Raw genomic sequence first — 23,974 nt, 5'->3', positions numbered from 1 at the left:
TGTACTGTAAGCTGTTAATCAGAGCACAGCATTGTAGGTAGAGTCTGAAAGCCCGCCGTTGTTTGTTGTCATTCAACAGATGACTCAGGTATTGTCCTGATGCTGCTTTTGGGTCCTTACACAAATTGTAGTTTTTGTGTTGTAAAATTGTGTTTCAATACGGCGAGTCACTTTTTCACCATCTGGCTCAGTGTCAGGGGTTTTTGCCACTTATGTTGAAATGAATCATTAATTTCAGATTTCGACTGGCCTTGTGAATGTTGGCTTCTGATTGTATTCTGTTGGTCAGGAAGGATTGTCCTTAACACTGGTGCTGTATGAAGTCATGTCTTTAGCATTCCACCCCCGCCCCACTCTAATCAATATACATTCATGACTGAGTGACCAGATGCAATCCTCTACTCCATCTACAAGATGATAGCATTGCATGATCATCTACAGTGGCCTGAAAAAATTATGAGTCAGAGTACAGGAAGTATACACGACCTTTTAGATTCATCTCCTTCCAGGCAGCCATGAAACAAAGAGCCCCAATAGAAACCATTAAAACAGAAGAAGATCGTCAAACACCCAATGTGCATGGGGTGGGGGGAGAACAAATTGTGCAAACAGTGGAAGAACATGGCCTCAGGACAACAGCTCTTCCCTCAATGTCAGCAGAACAAAAAAAGCTGGTCATTGACTTCTCAAAGTCTTTTGTCCATATCAACAATGCCCAGGTTGAGAGCTTCATGTTCTTTGGATGGATTTCCAGGTCCAACCACGTGACCAAGAGAGCTCACCAATGCCTCCAGGCCTCTGAGGAAGAAATGTTGCTTCTCCCGGTCAACCCTCACTAGTTTTTAATTCATCCTGCCTGGTGCACAGGAGAATGCGAAACTGTGGACACCATCTCGGAAACCAGCCACCCCACCGTGGGCTCTGCCTCGGGAAAGCAGCCCACATAATCAAAGACCCCCATCCGTCACAGACATTCTTTCTTCTGCTCTCCCTCACCAGGCTCAAGAGTAACTTCCACCCTGCTGTTTTCAAGACTATGGAATGATTCCCTTTGAAGATAGGGTGGACTCTTGACCTCAGAATCTACTTTATTATGTGATCTTAGGTTCACGAGGTTGATTCCCGGGATGGCGGGACTGTCATATGTTGAAAGATTGGAGCGACTGGGCTTGTATACACTGGAATTTGGAAGGATGAGAGGGGATCTGATTGAAACATATAAGATTACTAAGGGGTTGGACACGCTAGAGGCAGGAAACATGTTCCCGATGTTGGGGGGGGGGGGGGGGGGGGGGGCGTCCAGAACCAGAGGCCACAGTTTAAGAATAAGGGGTAGGCCAATTAGAACAAAGTTGAGGAAAAACTTTTTCACCCAGGGAGTTGTGGATCTATGCCTCAGAAGGCAGTGGAGGCCAATTCTCTGGATGCTTTCAAGAAAGAGTTAGATAGAGCTCTTAAAAATAACGGAGTCAAGGGATACGGGGAGAGGGCAGGAACGGGGTACTGATTGTGGATGATCAGCCTTGATCACAGTGAGTGGCGGTGCTGGCTTGAAGGGCCGAACGGCCGACTCCTGCCCCCTATTGTCTATTATCTTGCACCTTAATATCGAGCTGCACTGCGCTTTCTCCGCTGTTGTAACATTTTATTCTGCATTCTGCCATCAAAACAATGAATTGGCCCCTCACCGTGAGCATGCAAGGCGAACTTCACATTGTACGTAAGTACACGTCACGGTACGATATTCCCCTGAAGACACGAGCGGCGGAAGTCGTGTGCGCCTGCGCCGGAGCGGTCCTGTGGCAATTTCACCGAGTCGGTCCGTATGGGCTGCGCTCGCCGCGGGGAGACACGCTCGGGCGGCTCGCCTTCCGGAGCTCAGGCGTGACGAGTCCACTGCGAGGCGGCAGGGGTTGCCGAATCCAGCTTCACGTCGATCCGCAGCCAGGTTCAACACCCGTATATTTTATGAAAAAGCTCTTAGTGAGTTAGCAGACTGGGAACTTCCCTCCCGTCGCCCGCCTTTGCTGCACAGGCTTCGGCGGCTCCGATGAAGTGGCAATGGCCTCGACACTCTGCTCGGAAACTTGAGGGAGATCCGAGTTCGCGGACCCAAACGCTGACTGTTTCTCTTCCCAAATATTGCCTGGCCCGCTGAGTTTTGAGAATATTTTCTATTTGTGGGTCGGAGTAACGGAACTGCTGTTTTTCCTGGCAGCTGGTGTTATCCATCGGTATTGTAGCCGAGTACATGGGTGAACCAGAGTTATTTATGCCAAGTTTAATGACAGCACTTGTAAACAGTTTGCTTTGTTAATTATTTTACATGCTCTGAGATTTCTTAGGAAAAAATAAGCAGAACTGTTTAGCTTCCGGTTATAGCACTTCCTTTTATTTTAAAAAAACAAGTATAGTCATCTAATTACGGTGGTCATATCTGCCTAATGGATTGATAATCCTATCTTGAATTACTTGTTTTCTCCAAAATAACCCACCCCAACCACAGACTTGCTTGCAGATGACTTTCACTTGCGTCCTAAAACCCTAACGATGATTCTGTTTGTTTAGACTGCAGGAGCGGGAGACACTTCGGACATGCCCTGGGAGACTGACCTGGTGTTCGAAAAGCAAACACAATGCATCTTGTTGACATTCCTTAAAACAAGGAAGTTTGAAAATCGCATCCTTGAGGAAGAGATTTCTAAATTAGAGAAAGAAGTCCGTGAAGAATTAGCGTCGGACGATGATATTCAGACCGATGGACACTGCTGTTCTTTATCTTCGCGTTCGGCCATAGAGTTTGAAGGTATTAAAATATGATGCTACCCCAAACCTACTGGCATCTTCAGCTGTTTTGATTGCGTACTTTCTCGCATTTTTCCAAGATCTATCACATATCGTACTGATGTCTCCCTTCACCCCCTGTTGAGGATTCTGCTGCGCAACTTTGCTTTTACTGTAAGTGCTCTTGGGACACTTCTCCCTTCTCACCCCCACCTCCTGCACCAAACTATGGTTTCCCTTGTCCTCACCACCTGTAATGCCATACTTTGTATAGAGTGGGATGCCATCATTGTATCCTTTTTCCCTTAACAGCTGGCGCTGGAAGTGAATCTGCTGCCACGCTCTTGTGAATCCAGCGAACCCAACAGTTGGTCGCGTTTACTCGCCCCTTCCTCGATCGAACAACTTTCCACTTCCACCCGGCCGCTAACTTGTTCGTTCTACCCCACCGTCTGCCCGTCTCTGAGCTTGAAACCCGATGCAGTTGTAACTGTTTGAAGTGTCAGCAGCACGGGTGCCGCCTGACAGGAGCCTTGTTTTATTTCAAATTCTGTTCTTGTAATTTCACCCTGAATATGTTGCATTTAATCTTTGATGCTTGTATATAAAGTTGAATGCAAGGATGTCTGCGCTAATACTATTCTTGATTAACATTGATATACACAAGAGAGTAGGAGTAGGGTCGCAGACCCTTCACGCCTGCCTTGCCAGTGTGCAGGCCTCATTTCCTCTCCTTTTCTGTGCCACTTCTTCATACCCATTTATTATATTCTTCTACTTTAAATACTTCTAATGATTCAGCTTCCAACACCCACTGGGGCAGAGAATTCTGAATCACCACCTCTGCAAGTAGAAACTTCTACATGCCTCACCTGCCTCTGTCCCCTTGTTTGAGATTACTCCACTCTAAATGGTAACTTTGTGAGCAGCCTGGTGGAAATGGAGTTCTGCTAAGCAGCAGTGTCCCTAGTTCTAGTTATACTGTGGAAATTTGGCCAATGTTCCAATATTCCTGATGATTAAAAATATATAAACTAGATTGTTTGAACTCTAGGTGCCAGTACTAATATTCTAAGGCATAGAGCATTTAAATGAAGGAAGTAACTAAGGATATTAATAACTTAATGGCTAATTTTGCCTGTACTTTCATTTCAATTGCATCTAATAATAGAAAGTAAATTTTAAAATTTATCTATGAGTGGTTAAGACTGAGCTATAGATTTTTTACTTACATTTACAGCAATGATTTAGGAATGTTCATTCTCTGAACTGTTGATATTTCAGCACCTTTTCTGTGACTTGCTGCAAATGATTGTTCCTAATACTGATTCTTTTTGTTTGAGAAAGTAAGATTAGACTATTGTTGCAAAACTTATGTTTTGTAACAATAGTTGCAATGTTGTGTCAAAGTGCTTTGATTTTAGTGGACTGCCTGACAATTTACAGAAAAATAAAAGAAGTTGAGAAGGAAACTTGGGTATTAACATTGACAAATTCATTTTTTTTTAAAGAGAAATTCCAATTTGGGTGGTAATTATTCCGAAGTATTGGATCAGTAATAGGGAAGAGTTTTGAGAAAGACGGATAACTTCTGAGGAAGTCATTTTGGAGATGGTGCTCATTTTTCTGAAGGATTGTATACAGAGACACCAACAACCACATCTGCATTTATCTTTCTTTACATACAGATGTATATTTAAAATATATAATGAAACTATGCATAGGGGCGAACTTGGTTGATCTGTACCATAATATTACTGAACTGCAATGACACAGCTTTAGAAGTGCTTGCTCGATCACAAAGCTTAACTACTTTGAAGAAGAAATGCCCAATAGGATTATCATTAAACCCTTTACCAAAACATACTTAGTCTTCCTAAAGATATTCTTTAAACATACTGAAGATTTGCAATATTTTCATCTTGAGGGAGTAGGAGTGCAGGGTGAAGAAAATAAAGTGAATATAAGAATTAATATTGCAGTTTGATAAAATACTGAGTAAATTATCCCACAGTTGGTATTCTCTGATTAACACCTACAGGCGTCCCCCGCTTTACGAATGTTTGCTTTACGCAACTTCGCTTTTACAAAAGACCTACATTAGTAACCTGTTTTCGCATTACAAAGAGGATTTTCGCTTCTACCAAAAATTTTCCCGTATAAATTAATGGTTCTTCGCTTTACGCCATTTCGGCTTAAAGGTTTCATAGGAACGCTCTACCTTTGTGAAGTGGGGTTTGGGGGGGAGAACACACCTGTATACTGTACACGGAAAGTTTGGAGTCAAAAGCACAGGCAATTTGGTCACCATAGGTATTGAATAAGTTAAATGTATCAAAGAAGGAAGTTTGCATTATAAATTGTTAAACAAAATATTCATAATCTGACAAATGTACAAAATTAAATCATAAACAACAGAAAGTCTGCAGATGCTGGAAATCCAAGCAACCGACACAAGATGCTGGAGGAACTCAGCAGGCCAGGCAGAATCTATAGAAAAAAGTACAGTTAGATAGATAGATACTTTATTCATCCCCATGGGGAAATTCAACATTTTTTCCAATGTCCCATACACTTATTGTAGCAAAACTAATTACCGTAGATTCCGTACTACAGAGCGCACCTGATTAAAAGCCGCAGGCTCTAATTTTAGAAAGAAAATCAATTTTGTACTTGTACAAGCCGCACCGGATTTTAAGCCGCAGGTGTCCCACGTTGTAATATGAGATATTTACACAGAAAGATATTACACGTGAGGATTTTTTAACTTTTAATTAAATCCGTATGGTAACATAAACAAATACATATTGCAAATGCTTTTTTTCGAACCGTGCCTGTAACACGGCTACTTTTAAATATACATACGTATCGGTAACACACAAATTACGTTGCGTATACTTTTTTACTGAACAGTGCACGAACAACATTCCAATATCTCCTAACGACTGGTAAAAAAAATATATACTGCAGCCTACCAGGAAAAGTTATTGATCGCCTTTAACTTAAAAGCAGCGTTTTCACTCGGGTCTAATGCGCTCCCCCCCCCCCCCCCCCACCTTTCCGTTTATCGCAAACCGGTATTTTTCCACAAGACGCGGCGAAACCGGATGTGACATCATAGCATCCCGGGATGTAGTACAGAAAACAAATATACTTAAAACACTTCTAACTTTAACTAGAAAATACTAACAAATGAATTACTAAGCGAAAATATTATAAACTAAATAACTGCCATAAAGGCAGCACAATGCTTTTCTTCGAGTGTTTTCCATGTTGATGAGGGTGAGTACAAATGACTGATTTACAATAATTTAATTGTGAAAGTGCGCTTGATTTATCGTACAATTTCATTGGACCTCTGTGAACTACTCATCAATTTTATTGGTCTACTGTTACGAGGCAAAATGTTTTTGGCGGCATGAAAAAAAAACATGCATTAGCCGCACCGTAGTAAAGGCCGCAGTGTTCAAAGCTGTTCAAAGCGTGGGAAAAAAGTAGCGGCTTATAATCCGGCATCTACGGTACATACAATACTTAACTCAGTAAAAATATGATATGCATCTAAAATCACCCTCTCAAAAAGCATTAATAATAGCTTTTAAAAAGTTCTTAAGTAGTTTACTTAAATACACTGAGTCCTAACCCCGGCACTTTTAACATATCTTACTCCTGGCGGTTGAATTGTAAAGCCGAATGGCATTGGGGAGTATTGATCTCTTCATCCTGTCTGAGGAGCATTTTTTTTCCATAGATGCTGCCCAGCCTGCTGTGTTCCTCCAGCATTTTGTGTGTGTTGTGCAAAATTAAATATAGGAAAGAAATCAGAATCTGGTTTAATATCACTAGTATATGTCATGAAATTTGTTAACTTAGCGGCAGCAGTATAATGCAATATATGATAAATTTCAAGAAAAGTATATCAACTACTGTGTGTGTGTGTGTGTGTGTGTATTCCTTTCTGAGACACTGCTCCTAGAAGATGTCTTGGATACTATGGAGGCAAGTGCCCACGATGGAGCTTACTGATTTTACAATTTTCAGTAGTTTCTTTCGATCCTGTGCAGTAGCCTCTCTCCACCCCCCCCCCCACCCCACCCCCCAAACCAGACTGTGGTGCAGCCTGTCAGAATGCTCTCCATGGTACATCTGTAGAAGTATCCAAGTGTTTTAGTTGACAAGCCAATTCTCCTCAAACTCCTAATGAAATATAGCCACTGTCTTGCCGTCTTTATAGCTTCATCGATATGTTGGGACCAGGTTAGATCCTCAGAGATCTTGACACCCAGGAACTTGAAATTGCTCACACTCTCCAAAATGGTTGACACATTTCCCATTGAGCTCAAACTGAATAGCCAATTGAATACTGAAGCTAAAGTTGCAGAAAGTGAGGATAATAGCATGGAGAGCATGCCTTTCATGCAGTGACAAGTTCTGAGTGTTTGGATTCAAGGGAGTTATGGACTTAGAACAAAAAAAAACGAGAGGATGGTTTTTTTCCCTCCATATTTGAGGAAAGGCAAAATGAATTTGCCATGACTAAGACAAATCATTAAAGGATCTGTTGAGAGTATGTGAGGACTTACTAATCATGGTCTGGAGGAGGCATAAACAGAAGGAAGTAAGGTGAATGAAATCGAGAACAAAAGTAGTGTCAGAACTTAGGTAAGATTATTGCAATTGCTACAAATTTGAGATAATGCTCAATGAGTAGGCAATAACTTGAGAAACAGCTAACTTTTCAGATATGTGTCCCTGTATGAGAACTGCGGTGAAAGGTTGTCAGCCTGAAACTGCAGCTGTTTCTCTCTACAGATATAACTCATCATCTCATTGCATGCTACTGATCATTTGTTCATCAGCTTGTAAGAATAACCTTTTCATGGGTACCTGTTGACTTGGTGAACATTTATAACTTCAGATTTCTGGTATTTTTTTGGTAATAAGGTAAATTTGAAATTTTATACAAATTTCCACACAGTTGTGATTCTTTTAAAAAGATGAGCACTGGGATGCAGACATCTGTTAGTCTCGAGAGACCGTGGATTTGCGCCTTGGAAAGTTTCCAGGGCGCAGGCCTGGGCAGGGTTGTATGGGAGACTGGCAGTTGCCCAAGCTGTAAGCTTTCCCTTCTCCACAACACCGATGTTGTCTAAGGGAAGGGCATTAGGACCCAAGAGGCTTGGTACCGGTGTTGTCACAGCAATGTGTTGTTAAGTGCCTTGCTCAAGGACACAACGCAATGACCTTCAGATAATTAATCTCGTCATCTCAATCATGAGGTTTTGTGCGCTGATGCTGGCTCCAGTGAAAACATATTATAAAAACAAAAAAAAGTGAAATATCAAATGTATATTTGATGTGGTGGCCAGTGCTATCATGTTTGCTGTTGTGTGCTGGGGCAGCAGGCTGAGGGTAGCAGACACCAACAGAATCAACAAACTCATTCATAAGGCCAGTGATGTTGTGGGGGTGGAACTGGACTCTCTGACGGTGGTGTCTGAAAAGAGGATGCTGTCCAAGTTGCATGCCATCTTGGACAATGACTCCCATCCACTCCATAATGTACTGGTTAGTCACAGGAGTACATTCAGCCAGAGACTCATTCCACCGAGATGCAACACTGAGCGTCATAGGAAGTCATTCCTGCCTGTGGCCATCAAACTTTACAACTCCTCCCTCGGAGAGTCAGACACCCTGAGCCAATAGGCTGGTCCTGGACTTATTTCCACTTGGCATGATTAACTTATTATTTAATTATTTATGATTTTATATTGCTATATTTCTACACTATTCTTGGTTGGCGCGGCTGTAATGAAACCCAATTTCCCTCGGGATCAATAAAGTATGTCTGTCTGTACAACAGCAGCTGTAACTAAGAGTATTTAATACTCAGTTGTTGGTAATTGAAATTAAAACTAATATACCTGTCATTTTATTTCCTGAAGCTCCTATTGATGAAGAATTGTACAGAGACATAGGTGAACGCTTAGCTCAAATGGGAGATAGGTTGGAACAAGACATTAATCCTCATGTGGTTGAACAATTTATCCACGCAAATGAAAGACCTCGGTCCCAAGAGGTAAGCATCTATCACCTATTTGATCATGTTTACGTAAATAACACAGCAGTTATTTTTATGAACAAATAGGAATCCACTTTATGTCCAGTGGGTTAGTATTACTTGCCTTTTGACAGATAACGCATCAGTAAATTTCTTTAGTTGTCACTTCCTGAGCTGGCCCCGTATCTCCATCTTAAATACATTTTCTAATTAAAAGCATTTTCCCAATACAGTCCCTCATTTCAGCTGCTCTTGAGTTTTGCAAACGTGAGGATACCCAGCACTTACATAGCCGTTATTTATTTTGGAATCAAGTTGGGTTTACTGTCATAGACGTAAGCACAATAACAAACTTGCAGCACCATCACAGGCGTGAAGTATCAGTCAGCACCTGGAACATAAATTGTATAAGACAGCAAAGATGAAGGCTGTGCAAAATGCAAAAACATAACTAGAAACAAGTTCCTGGTGTGGTCTTTAGTGTTCTATTGCTGAGGTAATAGAATTAAGATAATAGGAATAAACTGTGCAGGTCGGTTCAAGAACCTAATGGTTACAGGAAAGATGTTCTTGACCCTGGGAGGGGGCATGGACTGAATGGTAGGGATCTTTAATGATAGATGTTGGTTTCTTGAGGCAGGACTTCATCTACAGCGCATCTTTGTGTATAGATGTAAACCACTGTATAAACATGACCCTAGACAGAGACAAGTTTGTTAGCAAAGTGTTGCTTCTTGTGAAAGTTGTCATGGCTTTGTAACACATCTTAATTTAAGAATTATTTTATTCCTAAGTTATGTTACATTTCAATAATGTTTTTAAAATGCACCTGAACACTTACTTTAAAATATTAAAAAAACTATTTCAAAGTTTAAAAAGGGTCGAACTCAAGGATTAGCACAATACAGGTCTTTTGTAGCATGAGGTTGTGCTGTCCTTTTAAACTAATCTAAAATCAGTCCCCTCCTACATAGTCCTATTTTTTCCTATCATCCATGTGCCTATCTAAGAGTGTATTAAATGTCCCTAACATACCTGCCTCTACCACCATCCTGGCAGAACATTCCACACACTACCACTCTATGTAAGGAACTTGCCTCTGACAGGCCCCCCATACATTCCTCCAATCGTCTTAAAATTATGCCCCCTTACATGAGCCATTTCTGCCCTGGGGGGAAAGAATCCTCTATCTCTCCGCTTGATCTATGCCTCTTATCATCTTGTACACCTCTATCAAGTCACCTCTCATCCTCCTCCATTCCAGAGAGAAAAGCCCAGGCTTGTTCAACCTGTCTTCATAAGACATGCCCTCAAATCTAGGCAGTATCCTTGTAAATCTCTGTCTTCTCTAAAGCTTCCATATGCTTCCTATAATGAGGCAACCAGAACTGAACACATTATTCTGTTACGAACCCCGTAACTGGGTCACTTACCAGCAAAGAGAGAGAGGTCCGCTGAAATCTGATGGTACTATTTTTAAACGTTTTTATTTATAAAGGGGCACAAAAGTAAGGTTAATCCAAACATTCAGATAATATACGTCGTCAATACTCAATCTAAAGCGCGGGTATAGTAATAATCAACAATAAGAAGTAGCTCTATCATTTGTCTAGGGGTAAAACTATTGTCCGATGGAAATATCAAAGTCTCGGAAGTTCATACAGGCTTTTAGCCTTTCAGGGACCGCTGGGGTCTCACGTGTTGGAGAGAGAAAATAAACTTGCCAGCCTTTTGGACTCAACTCGTTGAATCGGGAACGTGGGTTCCCCGTTGTCATTTTGAAGTCTTTTTCGGGGTTATCAGCCACTTGTTCCCCAAGCTAGGGGAACCAAATCACACACGGCTCCCGAACAGCTTCCCATCCTCACGGGAGCGATGAGCGATGGTCTCTCCTTCTGGTGCGTCCCTGAGGTACTGCCTCCTGCAGTCCCCTTTTTATCATGACCGGCAAATTTGTAGATGTCAATCAAGGTAGGGTGATACAATCCCCACCCCACATTGCCCGAGGGTGTCCATGTCCCTGATAGCTGGCACGTACTATAGAGTTGCAATTCACACAGGTGTCTCTAAGAACAATGGTCAAATCCGTTGCATTGTCTCTCATTTCCTGGGTCCAAGACCCGAATTAATAGCGATCTTGCGATTCTCCGGAAGGAGGGGGCTGGTCCCGCACCCTTCGGCCCCTCAGAGCTGTGGTACATTCATAACAATTCTGAGTGTGGTTTAGAGCTGTAACATTAACTCGTGGCTCTTGAACTCAATGCGTACACTAATGAAAGCCAACATACCATATTCTTTCTTAACCACTCTATCAGCTGGCCTTTACTTGTGTCCAAATGGTGTGTCTGCATGTGAATGAACCTGGATTCTAATCAGACAGATCTCACAACATCCTTCACTCAGCCTCTCTGTACCAGTGATGGATCCAGAAACTCAATACTTTTTTCTCCCCTGGCAGGGCCACATTTTACCCAAAGATGAAGCAAGTCTGGCTTTGCTTACAAACCTGGCTTTGCTCCAAAGCCACTTATTGACGTGGCGAGCCAAGTGCTATCAGAATCGGGTTCATTATCACTGATGTACGTCATTAAATTTGTTGTTTTTTGAGGGAGTAGTACAGTACAAGATTTAAAAAATTACTAAATTACAAATAAGCTAAAATTTAAAAAAGTACAACAGGAATAGCGAGGTAGTGTTCATGTGCTGTGCAGAAGCCTGTTTTGGGGGGGGGGGGGTGTGGGGAGAAGCTGTCTCTAAAACAGGCTTCTGTACCTCTTTCCTGATGGTAGTATTGAGAGGGCGTGTCCTGGATACTGAGAGTCCTTACTGATGGATTGTACCTTCTTGAGGCATCTTTGCAATGAGAGTTGCTGCAGGAAACACCTGCTGTATTCTTTCTCTTCAAGAAAATATGTATTTACAGATGCACCACCCAGATTCTGTGTATGAATGTTTTACGTTCTGATTTAACTCCTGAAAGTTTCATCCCAATTAATTCTCAAGTCTTTATGAGATTTCACTGGAGGACACTTGTGGATTCACACTCAAACTCAAACGGTACGTCAATATAGCGATGAGGGAAATAACATGATTTGAATGCAAATACTCTGCTAACAACATGCAGATTATATATAGGGTTAATAGGGATCCAGAGCTTGACAGAGGTGTACCATTGTATTACTAACTGCAACACACTGGCTGCCTTCGCTTTGAGGTGCGCTGAGTGGCATGAAATTGCTGTACTCCCAGGTTTGTTCTGGACCATCTTCACCAGAGGGGTTTAAAACTGTTGTACTACAAGCAGAGCATTTGTAGGTTTTTAAACTGGGCTTGATTTAGTAGATTGTTTTACTTGTACAAGCTGCCCATCTGCTACAAATTTGGCACTGAACTGGCTGGATGCAGCTCAAGAAGCATAGCAACCTGATCCAATATCCTTGGTCTTGGTCTTCAAACCTACCACCTCCAGCAGCAGCAAGAACAAAGGAGTCCACATGAAATGTTGCCGTAGGAAAGCAGCGTCCATCATCAAAGATCCTCGCCACCCAGGCCATGCTCTTTTCTCACTGCTGCCATCAGGTAGAAGGTACAAGTACCTCAGGACTCGCACCACCAGGTTCAAGAAGTTATTAGTCCTCGATCATCAGGTTCTTGAACAAAAGGGGATAACTACACTCATTAAAGGACTCTTGTTATTTTATGTTTATTATTGCTATTTATTTACATCTACATTTATATAGTTTGTTTACAGTTTACAATTCCTGATGTTTACAGTTTAGTGACTAATCTTTGGATTTCGTAAGTATGCCCACAGAAAAAGAATCTCAGGGTTGTATGTGGTGACATGTATGTACTTTGATAATAAATTTTACTTCCCTCTTACTGATGAAATTTTACTTTGAACTTTACATTTTCCTCCCCTAGTTGCATGATATTTTCACTTGGAAACTTATAATTGGATCTGTTTTTTTTTAAATCCCAGAGTTTAAAGGATAAGACCAGCATTTATTGTCTGTCCCTAAATGCCCTTGAATTGAAGGCGGCAGCTAAAATCAAACAACATATCCTGCATCTCTCCCCCCAATAATTCAACAAGGTGACTCACCACTGCCATCTGGAGGCCAATTAAACATGAGCAGTAAATATCAATGATTGCAACATCCACATAACATGTACCGTAGATTCCGGACTACAGAGCGCACCTGATTAAAAGCCGCTGGCTCTAATTTTAGAAATAAAATCAATTTTTTACTTGTACAGGCCGCACCGGATTTTCGGCCGCAGGTGTCCCACGTTGTAATATGAGATATTTACACAGAAAGATATTACACGTGAGGATTTTTTAACTTTTAATTAAATCCATATGGTAACATAAACAAATACATATTGCAAATGCTTTTTTTCGAACCGTGCCTGTAACGCGGCTACTTTTAAATATACGTTGCGTATACTTTTTTACTGAACAACATTCCAATATCTCCTAACGACTGGTAAAAAATATATATACTGCAGCCTACCAGGAAAAGTTATTGATCGCCTTTAACTTAAAAGCAGCGTTTTCGCTCCGCCGCTCGCCCCCCGCCTTCCTGTTTATCACAAACCGGCATTTTTCCCACAAGACGCGGTGAAACCGGGTGTGACGTCATAGCATCCCGCGATGTAGTACAGAAAACAAATATAGTTAAAACAGTTCTAACTTTAACTAGAAAATGAATTACTAAGCGAAAATATTATAAACTAAATAACTGCCATAAAGGCAGCACAATGCTTTTCTTCGAGTGTTTTCCATGTTGATGAGGGTGAGTACAAATGACTGATTTACAAAAATTTAATTGTGAAAGTGCGCTTGATTTATCGTACAATTTCATTGGACCTCTGTGAACTACTCATCAATTTTATTGGTCTACTGTTACGAGGCAAAATGTTTTTGGCGGCATGAAAAAAATAATGTATTAGCCGCCCCGTATTAAAGGCCGCAGAGTTCAAAGCTGTTCAAAATGTGGGAAAAAAGTAGCGGCTTAAAATCCGGAATCTACGGTATATTCCTAAGTAAATCTGTAGAAACTTTAAAATAATGACTTTGGGGAATCACATTCAGATGGTTTTAATTGGCATTGAGTATTTTTTTTAAAAATGACATTTAAAATTATTTATTAAAAATCTGCTTGATTCCAACTCCTCTCCTGTTTGAAAACTGAACACTTAAGCAATGAACATTATTGGAGAATGTGGGTTAGAAAACTACCTCTTTGCCCTCCTACTTTGCTTTATTAACCCAGGTTAAACATTTAATAAATACTAATTGCACGTAATACTATTTACATTTGAATTATGTATTTTAATGAAATTGGGTGTTTGGCACATTTTCTTTTGAAAAACATACTGAACCTGTCAGATTGAGAACCCACAAACTGTTGTCTAAACTGACACTTTCAACTCTGATGGAGTGAAACAATAGTTTTGAATTATCAGAGAGCAGCAACTTTAAATTTAAGCAGATGTAACATGTTGGATGAGTTCTACCATTGGTGTAGTTTCCCTTTCGTTCCATTCTGTGAAGGCAGAATGCTATTTTCCTCGCTACCTCAAGAAAAGTTCAAATTAGTGAGGCAGGATTTCTCACACAACGCCATTCTGACCATCCTAGGACAGCTACCGCTTCTCCAAATGTATACAAATCCACTTTCTTCACTAATTTCCCTCTTACTGTTGAAATATTTACTGGCTTGTAGTTACCTGACTCATCTCTTTTGTCTTACTGACATTAAAAAAGTAGTATTAACTGTCTTAACAATCACCTGTGGCCAATGAAGATGTAAAAATCTCTGCCAAATACTGATTCTCTACTTCCATGGTTCCTTGGGCAGATCTTGCTTGACCCTGGGAATTTAATCAACTTTTATGCATTTCATCATGCCAAACATCTCCCACTTAATTCCTGTGAGCTCCTGAATTCCTGTATCTATATAGAAACATGTATACATAGATCTACATCTACATAGAAAGCAGAGAGTTGGTTAATGGGTGTTAATCTGGCTGGCAATCAGTGGTGAGTGGTGTGCCACAGGGGTCGGCCCTGGGCCCACAACTTCACGATATACATTAACGATCTGGAAGAGGGGACCGACTGTAGCGTATCTAAGTTTGTTGATTGACTGGAGAAGCAAATTATGTAGAAGATACGGAGAGTTTGCAGAGAGATGTAGATAGGTTAAGTGAGTGGGCAAGGGTCTGGCGGGATGGAGTACAATGTTGGTAAATGGCCGGGGGGTCCATCCATTTTGGAAGGAAAAATGGAAGAGCAGATTATTATTTAGATGTTTAAAAAATTGTAGTATACTGCTGTGCAGAGGGACTAGGGAGTGCTTGTGCATGAATCACAAAAGGTTGGTTTGCAGGTGCAGCAGGCTATCAAGGCAAATGGAATGTTCACCTTCATTACGAGAGGAATTGAATTTAAGAGCAGGGAGGTTGTGCTGCAGCTGTACAGGGTACAGTTGGCCCAACTTATCCGTGAGTTCCGCATGCGCGAATTCAACTAACCGTGAATTGAGAAAACCTGGAAGTGCTCTTCCAGCACTCGTTGTCTGAGCATGTACAGACTTTTTTTCTTGTCATTATTCCCTAAACAATAGTGTAACAACTATTTAAATAGCATTTAAATTGTATTAGGTACTATAAGTAATGTGGAGATGATTTGAAGTATACGGGAGGATGTGCGTAGGTTATCGTGGATCGGGATCGAAAAAAATCAGAGGTTCTCTTACTAAGTAAGTCGGAACAGATACATCTGGTATTATTTAGCGTCAGTTAGTCAAACGTTTGTCTTAGAAAATAGTATGTATTTTACCTTCTATGCATATAAAACACTCAAGAAACATGTATTTCAATAATTAAACCACTGCATTACTTAGTAATAATTGTAGTTTTCATCAGGGCAGGGTCTTTTTCACTTTATCCTTTAAAATTGTTCCGATCATTGACCGACATAGCCTAACGCTTTTCCAGTGACTGATGGCGTTTCACCTCTTTACGATCACTTTATTATTCCACTTTATTTTAATCGTGATCGTGATTATTTTCGTGAACAGAAACACTGTGGATTAAGAGCTCTGCTGGGTCCTAAAGACCACTGCTCTGAGACGGGTTAAATAAGGTCAGGGGTTCCGCTGTGTCCTAAAGTCCACCGCACTGAAGCAGGTTAAATAAGGGACTTGAGCATCCGCGTTTTTTGGTATCCACGAGGGGTCCCGGAACCAATCCCTCACAGATAAGGAGAGCTGACTGTACTTGTGAGGCCACACCTGGAGTACTGTGTGCAGTTCTAGTCTCTTTACTTGGGGAAGGATATACTGGCTTTGGAGGGAATGCAGAGGAGATTCACCAGGTTGATTCCAGGGATGAGGAGAGATTGAGTCACATCGGACTGTACTCGCTGGAATTCAGAAGAATGAGAGGCGATCTTATAGAAACATATAAAATTATGAGAGATAGATGATAGAGGCAGGAAAGTTGTTTCCACTGGTATGTGAGACTAGAACTAGGGGACGTAACCTAGATTTGGGGGAGTAGATTTAGGATAGAGATGAAGAGGAACGGCTTTTCCCAGTGAATAATGAAATCTGTGGAAGTTACCTCAGTAAATATGTTTAAGACAAGGTTGGATAGATTTTTGCATAGTAGAGGAATTAAGGGTTATGGAGAAAAGGCAGGTAGATGGAGATGAGTCTGTGGCCAGATCAGCCATGATCTTATTGAATAGTGGAGCAGGCTTGACGGGCTAGACGGCCTCCTCCTGCTCCTATTTCTTATGTTCTTATGCACATATCTCTCTGAACCCGCAGTCTATCCTTATCCGTGGTGAATATAGAGGTGAAATATTCATCTCAGACCTTGGCTCCACATTGATCATGCAAAGGATATTTATGGTCTCTTTGCCGTCCTACTTGCTTTTAATTTTATTAACCCAAGTTAAAAATGTAATTAACACTAATTGTATTTTAATGCTATTTACATTTGAATTATGTATTTTTTAATTAAATCAGGATGAAACTACAACTTTGTCAGTCATAATTAACGGCTTGACCGATCAAAGGACCACGGTTGTTCAAGATATGCCACGGGAGAAAGGTGTTCTGTTACTGACACTTTTGCTGTTAGAAAAGACTGTATTGGAGCAGCCTCGATTGCTTCCTCGCCTATTCAGAACCACTGTACAGTATATAACCACAAAGCTTCAAGGTTACATTCAGAATATAGGAGGATGGGTAAGTTTATTTCCTATTGATTAAGTAACATTAAGAAATTGGCATCATTGAATTGATCAGTGTGATACTGACAGATGGTAGGAAAACAACAAAATATTTAATATTGTTTCTGTTGTTGGCAATATAATAGAGGAATGTAAGCCAAGAACATTGGGGAACATTGATTTGGGCTACTTAGATCATTGGCAAACCAATGCAAGTAACTGAATACAGTACAAATACAGAATTTGAAATTGTGGCTTAATAGAATAATCTGGTGAGCAAAGAAACCAGAAATCAAATGCAACCAAAAGCAGTAGGACAGGCAGTTTTGACTAAATGGCAATTTGAGACCATAGTGATAAAAGTACTTTTTTTTTAAAAGCCAGTTGAGCACTGTATTTTTCCCACTGATACCTGGTTCACGGGTGACTGTACTGTGTGAAATATTTCTGTTTTTCCACATCTACTTAAGCAGCATTATTGTTCTTAGTTGGTTCAGTCATCTTTGCATTTCGAAGGAAGGTCCATTAAAGGCCCCAAAACAAATGAAGCTCTATTATCTGTGTTCACCAAAACACTATCGTTTTCATCCAGGAGTTCATATGACTGTCTTGGGCATACAAACAGTATTTGGTTAGGCTTTAAACCACAAGAGATTCTGCAGATGCTGGAAACCCAGAGTAACTCTGCCTGAAATGTCCACTCTGTTCCTGTCCCTAGATGTTGCCAGACCTCCAGTATTTTGTCTGTGTGTTACTTTGGTTGGGCATTTAGGCTTTTATTCTGTTTTCCAGTCAATGCTATAGAGAACTGGCCTTAAGGGTAGAGATCTGCAAGGCTTTGAATCCTCAGCATACCTGAAAGGAAGAATCAGCAATGTTAACTTGCAAAGATGGTGTTTTGCTCAGGGGATATGAATGATGCTGCATCTATTATCCATCTAGTCCAGAAGTGGACTAGAATCCTAGAGGACAATTTAGAATCAGTCACACTAGAGTCTTTTAAAAGACCGTTAGACATAGATGCAGAATTAGGCCATTCGACCCATCTGACCTGTTCCTCCATTCTATCATGGCTGATTTATTCCCCTCAACACTATTCTCCTTCCTTCTCCCCATAACCTTTGACAACCTTACTAATCAAGAACCTATCAACCTCTGCTTTTAATACAAGACCATAAGACGTGGCAGCAGAATTAGGTCATTTGGCCCATCGAGTCTGCTCTGCCATTGCACCATTTGGTCTGCCAAGTCCATGCCAACTCTTAGAACAATCCCATGATTCCTGCATGTGAAAAAACATGATTATCAGGTGCCCTTTGAAATCTTTCCCTTCTCACCTTAAACTGTCTAGTTTTAAACTCCCTTTCCCTGAGAAAAGGAATGATGTTTTCAATGCCCCTTGTGATTATACCCAATGATGTGACCTCCACAGCCATCTGTGGCAGTGAATTTTAGAGTTGCCACCCTCTGGCTAAAGAAATTCCTCCTCATCTCTGTTCTAAAGGGACATCCCTGTATTCTGACTCTGTGCTAAAATCCTTTCTAGACATTCCTACTTTTGAAATCATGCTCTTTATGTCCACTCTATCTAGGCCTTAATACTGAATTGGTTTAGGGTGCCAGGTTTCCTTCTGAAAGACAAATGAATCAAATGAGTTTTCCAAAGTTTTTTAAAAATGTTAACTATCCAGCTGTTTTAATGGGTTTCAAATCCCACCTGAGAATAAGGCTACATCCACACTAGACCGGATAATTTTGAAAAAGCCGGTTTCGCGTAAAAACGATAGGCGTCCACACTATGCATTTTTGAAAATATTTCTATCCACATTGAAACGGAGATTTCAGCGAACCTCCTCCTGTGCCTGCGCAGGACACATCTACTGAAAACAAACGACGTGCTTGGTGTTGAATCTCGCCGTAAAAGTGCACGTTTGTGTGGTTACAGACTAGAAAAACTTAAACAACGGACAGTTGTTGGCTTTCACGCAGGATAACTTAAAAGTAAAAAAAACAAATACTGGAGCGTACGGCGGCAACTGACAGGGAGTTCACGGACAGTATGACCTGGCTGACGACGAACATTGAAAAACAGACTAACTCTGTTGCATTAATAAAGCACCTTGTTAAATGTATAAAACATGCCTGCATCAGTGTTATCTTGTATTTCCATACAATGTTACATTAGGCTGTTACACATCTATTGTCAGAGAAGTACTTGCATAAGTAGGTAAACCACCTTCATATGAGCAAGGACAGAAAATGGCAAAGTCAGTACAGTATATTTATTTATTCAATAAGTTACGGGTCAAAGTATTTGGTGAGTACATTTCTAACTCTTCTGGCTTCAGTCTCGTTGCCATCTGTTCTGAAATTGTTAGGTTGTGTTCAAGAAAACAATGAAATAGCGCGCTGCCGTCTGATAGTGTTTTCAGAAGTCTTCGGTTATGCAGTCCACTCTGATCTGCCCGAGCAGCGTTTTCAAAAATATCCACCTTGGAAAGTGTTTTTAAAAAGCTCCATTTTCAGGAGACGAAAACACCGTTTTAGTGTGGGTGGAGGGTAAAAACAAAGAGAAAAAGCTTCGGTTACGGATTTATCCGGCGTAGTGTGGATGTAGCCTAAGTAGAGCTGCGAGACATCAGCCATGAAATGGGAGGTGCATGTGAGGGTGTATGCTGTTTGCTTGCAGATTTGTGCTTCCACATTTACTGCTCTCCATTGAATTAAAAAAGACTAAGTAATTCCAGGCAATTGATAGCCAATTAAGTGTTTTATTTTGATGCATAACAGGAGAGATTTGGCAACTAATTTGCAGAAGGTAGGGGTACAGAAGTTAAATAATCACCAAATGTACGTTGTGGTAATGGTTGAACAGTAAAAATGTTAGCTAGGACAGCAGAAGTCCCCAGGCCATTGTTTTATTTGTAGGCTGGAGAAAGACATTCAGCTTAATTCTTCATCTGGAAAATGGATATATTGTTCTCCTGCGATTGAAATAGCAGCTTAGAACATGTCCTTCTTTGGCTTAAACACGTTGCAAAAGGTTGACCACGTTGACATGACTTGGAAACTAAACATTATTTGAGAGGATTCTTTCCAGTTTGGTTTTGTAGTACTTTACGGTTGTTGTTCCCTTGAACTCCAAATTGACCTATATTAGCTAGAACCAAGCTTAAACCTAAATTTGACTAGGTTAACTTTTTTTCTTGGAGTAATTTTTTCACTTTAGACATTCCAATAAGAATGATTTCCTTATTTCCACATGGGTAATGGACGTGCTGCTGCTTTATGTATATGGCTGTATGTAATTCAGTTGGCTTTGAGTAAAAGATGGCTGATCATTTTCTTCATTGCAGTCACTGAATGTTTGGATTGTAGATAGCTGTCAACTAAATTTGCCTAGCTGTTTATTCTGTTACACAATTAGTAAACCCAATGTTTCCTTTTTCTTTACAGGACCACTTGAATTGAAACCTCATGCAAGAGGATAACAGTTCTACTTGATGGTTTTCTCCATGTTTAAACTTGTTTACATTGCAATTGCCATTTTATTTGAATAATAAAATTAAATAACTGAAATTTACAATAGTTATCAGCGACCTAGCCGAAGACTTGTTGATTTTAAAATTTTTAAAAGAAAAAGTCTCATTATTAAAATCTCTTTTAAATGTATAACTTTTAAAGTCTATTCCCTTACTAAAGTGAGTTTGAAGGATCAATGATATTTCTTGTATTATGTATGTCAAAGTGTAGTAAAACTCCAACTATCTACCGGTAGTTACTTGGGAATTCCAATTGCTTTGTTCCTGGTTGGCTCTGCCTTTAAGTTCTTTAGATTCCCTGGGAAATTTATGATTGTGCAACATTTTAATGTGTCGCAATATTAAAACTAAAATCTGCTATGGGAAGTCTACCCATCCAGAACAATTAACGTCTCAAATGTGCCAGAATAATGGAGTTTTACTGAAATAACTGAACAAAGCAATATTGAACTTGTTTACTGTATAGCTTCTGAATTTAATAGATGGTATTTGCAACTTGAGTTTTCTGTGACTTAGCAAAATAAAACATTTAACAAATACAGTTGCAGTTGATTTCCTTCATTTTAAAACACTTGCATTTATATATTATTCGGATCTTGCAGTAAGACAAACACCTATTAAGGTATCTTAAGGATTAGCAGAGTTGTGAATGTATGCAAATTTCTGAATTCCACACAAAAATGATACATTTGCTGGTGAAAAATTAGAATTATTTGATCTATGATAGAAATTTATCCCATGATATGTCTGAACAAATTTAATTACACAATGTCCAAATAGAATTTTTTTTTTAAAATGGGCAAAATCAGAATGGCTGAAGAAATTCAGAGGATAAGTTCATAACAGTAGAAATTTTAAAAAACTTTCTTTTGAACTGCATTGTGCCAAAAATTTGACATGAAATTTATTAAAGCCACTTAAAGGATGAATTGGCTTGAGTGTTATAGAGGGGGGGAAATCAGATTTAAAATATTTGCTTTCAGCTATAGAAGCAAACATTTAAAGACATTACAAAATTCTCACCGAATGTACATCTTTTTAAGAAACATTTAACCAAGGGGGATTGATTAGTTTGAAGTTTAATTTTGTCAATTGCTAAAAGTTAGGAGTTTTTAGGAAGAAAAATGACCTAAAATTGATAGAGGTAAAATGAGTTTACTGAAAAATAATGGGAAAATGCTATGCAAAAATAGCAAATAGATCAAATGCAGGGGAAATAAATGAGGCATTAAACAAACACAGTGGAACTTTCATTAACTGTAGGTGATGAGTACAGAGGAATTATTAGTACTTAAATGCAGTAAAAAGATGGTTCTGGAGAAACTTAAGGGAAATCTCACCCATCCAAATTCCCACATCCCACTGTAATAAAATAGATGGCTACATAGATGCTGGGTAGTTGTTTCAAACTTCCAGAATTTCCTTCATGGAAAAGCTGCAGCAGATTAGAAAAACAGAAAATACCAGTTTAAGGAAGAATGATTAGAGCGGTTAGTGTTATATCATGAACTAAGAATGCAGTAACAGAACTTGAGCAATTTTGATTCTGCCAACTTTTTAATGAAAGCAAATATGATTAATTCCAATTTTAAAAGATATAACTAACATTAAAGCTGACTTTGTAGTGTTCTGATGTAATGACAATACTCTACAGTTTTTGCCTCCGTTTGAGGATTGATACGTTTACCTCTTGAAGTAACTGGACTGGTTCCCAAAATAAAGATTTGGTCAATTTAAATCACAAAGGTTGAGTGAATGATTGCTGGGGTGATGGCAAGAATTTAAGACCCTGACTATTTAGATTTGAGATGAGATACTTACACAAAAGCATAAAAACCTTTAGAATTCTCTTATTCAACAAAGCGCAGGCTAAAGCATACTCAACATAAATGATAGTTTAATTATGTTTCTGTTTCATGTTTCTCCATGGGGGAAAATTCTCCTCGCCATGTTAATCCCAGGTATGAAAATGCAAATAATGGACTTGGAATGGAAGCAAGGGAATTGGGAGTTAGTCCAGGAAACTGGAACCAAAATCAAATAAGCCAACCATGATTCTATTGAACTGCAGGAGGCACAACTGAATGAAAGGTTGGCTGCTGTCTTGGTTTACTTAATTCTGGTAACGTCTTAAGCAGAACAAAAACAAATGTACATATACTGGAAACCTGCTGGAGATTCCTGGGTCAGGAATACCTGGAGAGACACAGGGTTACATTTCATGATGGTAACTTACTGCTCTGTTTATATTGGATCTAGAGCATCTTCAGGTTTAATACTACCTAAACACATGGAAAAAATGGAATCCAGTTATAATACAATTGTTAAGTTCCTGTTGAAATTTAAGTTAATTTAAATACAAGGAAACATGAATTAACAAATTGTTGAAGACTATAATGAGCACGTGGAATTGTCTGGGATTGTTGGTGCGAGCAAAGGAACTTGGGGGAGGAAAAATCTTTTATGTGTTGGCAAAAACAAAACTACACCACAACATACTGTTAATGAGGGGTGACCTCACTGAAACACAAAGGTGGTGAAAAGTATTGATGGAGTGGATGTGGAGAGGATGTTTTCTATGGTGGGAGAGTCTAAGAGCAGAGGAGACAGTCTCAGAATAGAGGGGCATCCTTTTAGCACTGAAATGAGGAATTTCTTCAGCCAGAGAGTGATAAATCTCTGGAATTTGCTAGCTGCCAAGACTTACTGTATATTTAAGGCAGAGGCTGATAGATTCTTGATTAATCAAGGCATTAGGGAGCAGGCAGTAGATTGGGGTTGAGAGGGAAAATAGATCAGACAATGAAATGGTGGAGAAACTCGATAGGCCAAATGGCCCAATTCTGCTCCTATATCTTATGGTTATAGTCTTAAATGAGTTTGTTGATAATGTGATAGCAAATTACACATATGTTGGTCCAAGTTTTCACTGACATCGTAACACAATACATGTGTATTCAATTTTTTAAAAAAATCAATGGAAAGAGTCAAGTAAAGAGCTTTGAAATGGACCGCAAATTGATGCTGATAATGATAAACATTTTGAACAACATAAATAACTTGAAATTTCCAAAGAAATTCAAAATTCATAGTAATAAAAAAAATTACAAGCACAATTACTGGGCAATTTGTACAGGAGAGATGGTAAGAAAGTCATGAAAGCCTGGAATATGGTATAAAAATTGAATTGAAAAATAACATAATATTTGGAAAATTTCATCCTCCCTCACTTGCCTCAAATACACTCTTCCACATTATCTTACATTTGAGGTACCATACCAGCAATTAGAACTGTAAAACAAAATATGAATAAATGCAATCATACTGTCTTGGACT

At 39.7% G+C, this 23,974-nt stretch overlaps 1 protein-coding gene across 1 annotated transcript; it reads left to right on the top strand.

Annotated features, from left to right (window-relative positions):
• The first annotated feature begins 1,695 nt into the window (after positions 1-1,695).
• LOC140734036 (BH3-interacting domain death agonist-like) lies at positions 1,696-21,177 on the top strand. The gene is made up of 5 exons (XM_073057616.1): positions 1,696-1,983; positions 2,569-2,806; positions 8,730-8,863; positions 16,891-17,112; positions 20,553-21,177. The coding sequence occupies exons 1-5, from the start codon at positions 1,696-1,698 to the stop codon at positions 20,565-20,567; spliced, it is 897 nt and encodes a 298-aa protein (XP_072913717.1). The 3' UTR covers positions 20,568-21,177.
• The last annotated feature ends 2,797 nt before the right edge of the window (positions 21,178-23,974 follow it).

Source organism: Hemitrygon akajei, chromosome 10 (assembly GCF_048418815.1).
Source record: "Hemitrygon akajei chromosome 10, sHemAka1.3, whole genome shotgun sequence".
Lineage (NCBI taxonomy): Eukaryota > Metazoa > Chordata > Chondrichthyes > Myliobatiformes > Dasyatidae > Hemitrygon > Hemitrygon akajei.
Note: the sequence above shows the minus strand (reverse complement) of the source record. Positions and strands in the feature narration are given on the sequence as shown.

What these genes read in the sequence shown, in the direction of transcription:
- LOC140734036 (XM_073057616.1), top strand. Translation starts at nt 1,696, where the DNA reads ATGCAAGGCGAACTTCACATTGTACGTAAGTACACGTCACGGTACGAT. An exon ending in ATTTTATGAAAAAGCTCTTA is followed by an intron (nt 1,984 to 2,568) that starts GTGAGTTAGCAG and finishes CTGTTTGTTTAG; the next exon opens with ACTGCAGGAGCGGGAGACAC. An exon ending in TTCGGCCATAGAGTTTGAAG is followed by an intron (nt 2,807 to 8,729) that starts GTATTAAAATAT and finishes TATTTCCTGAAG; the next exon opens with CTCCTATTGATGAAGAATTG.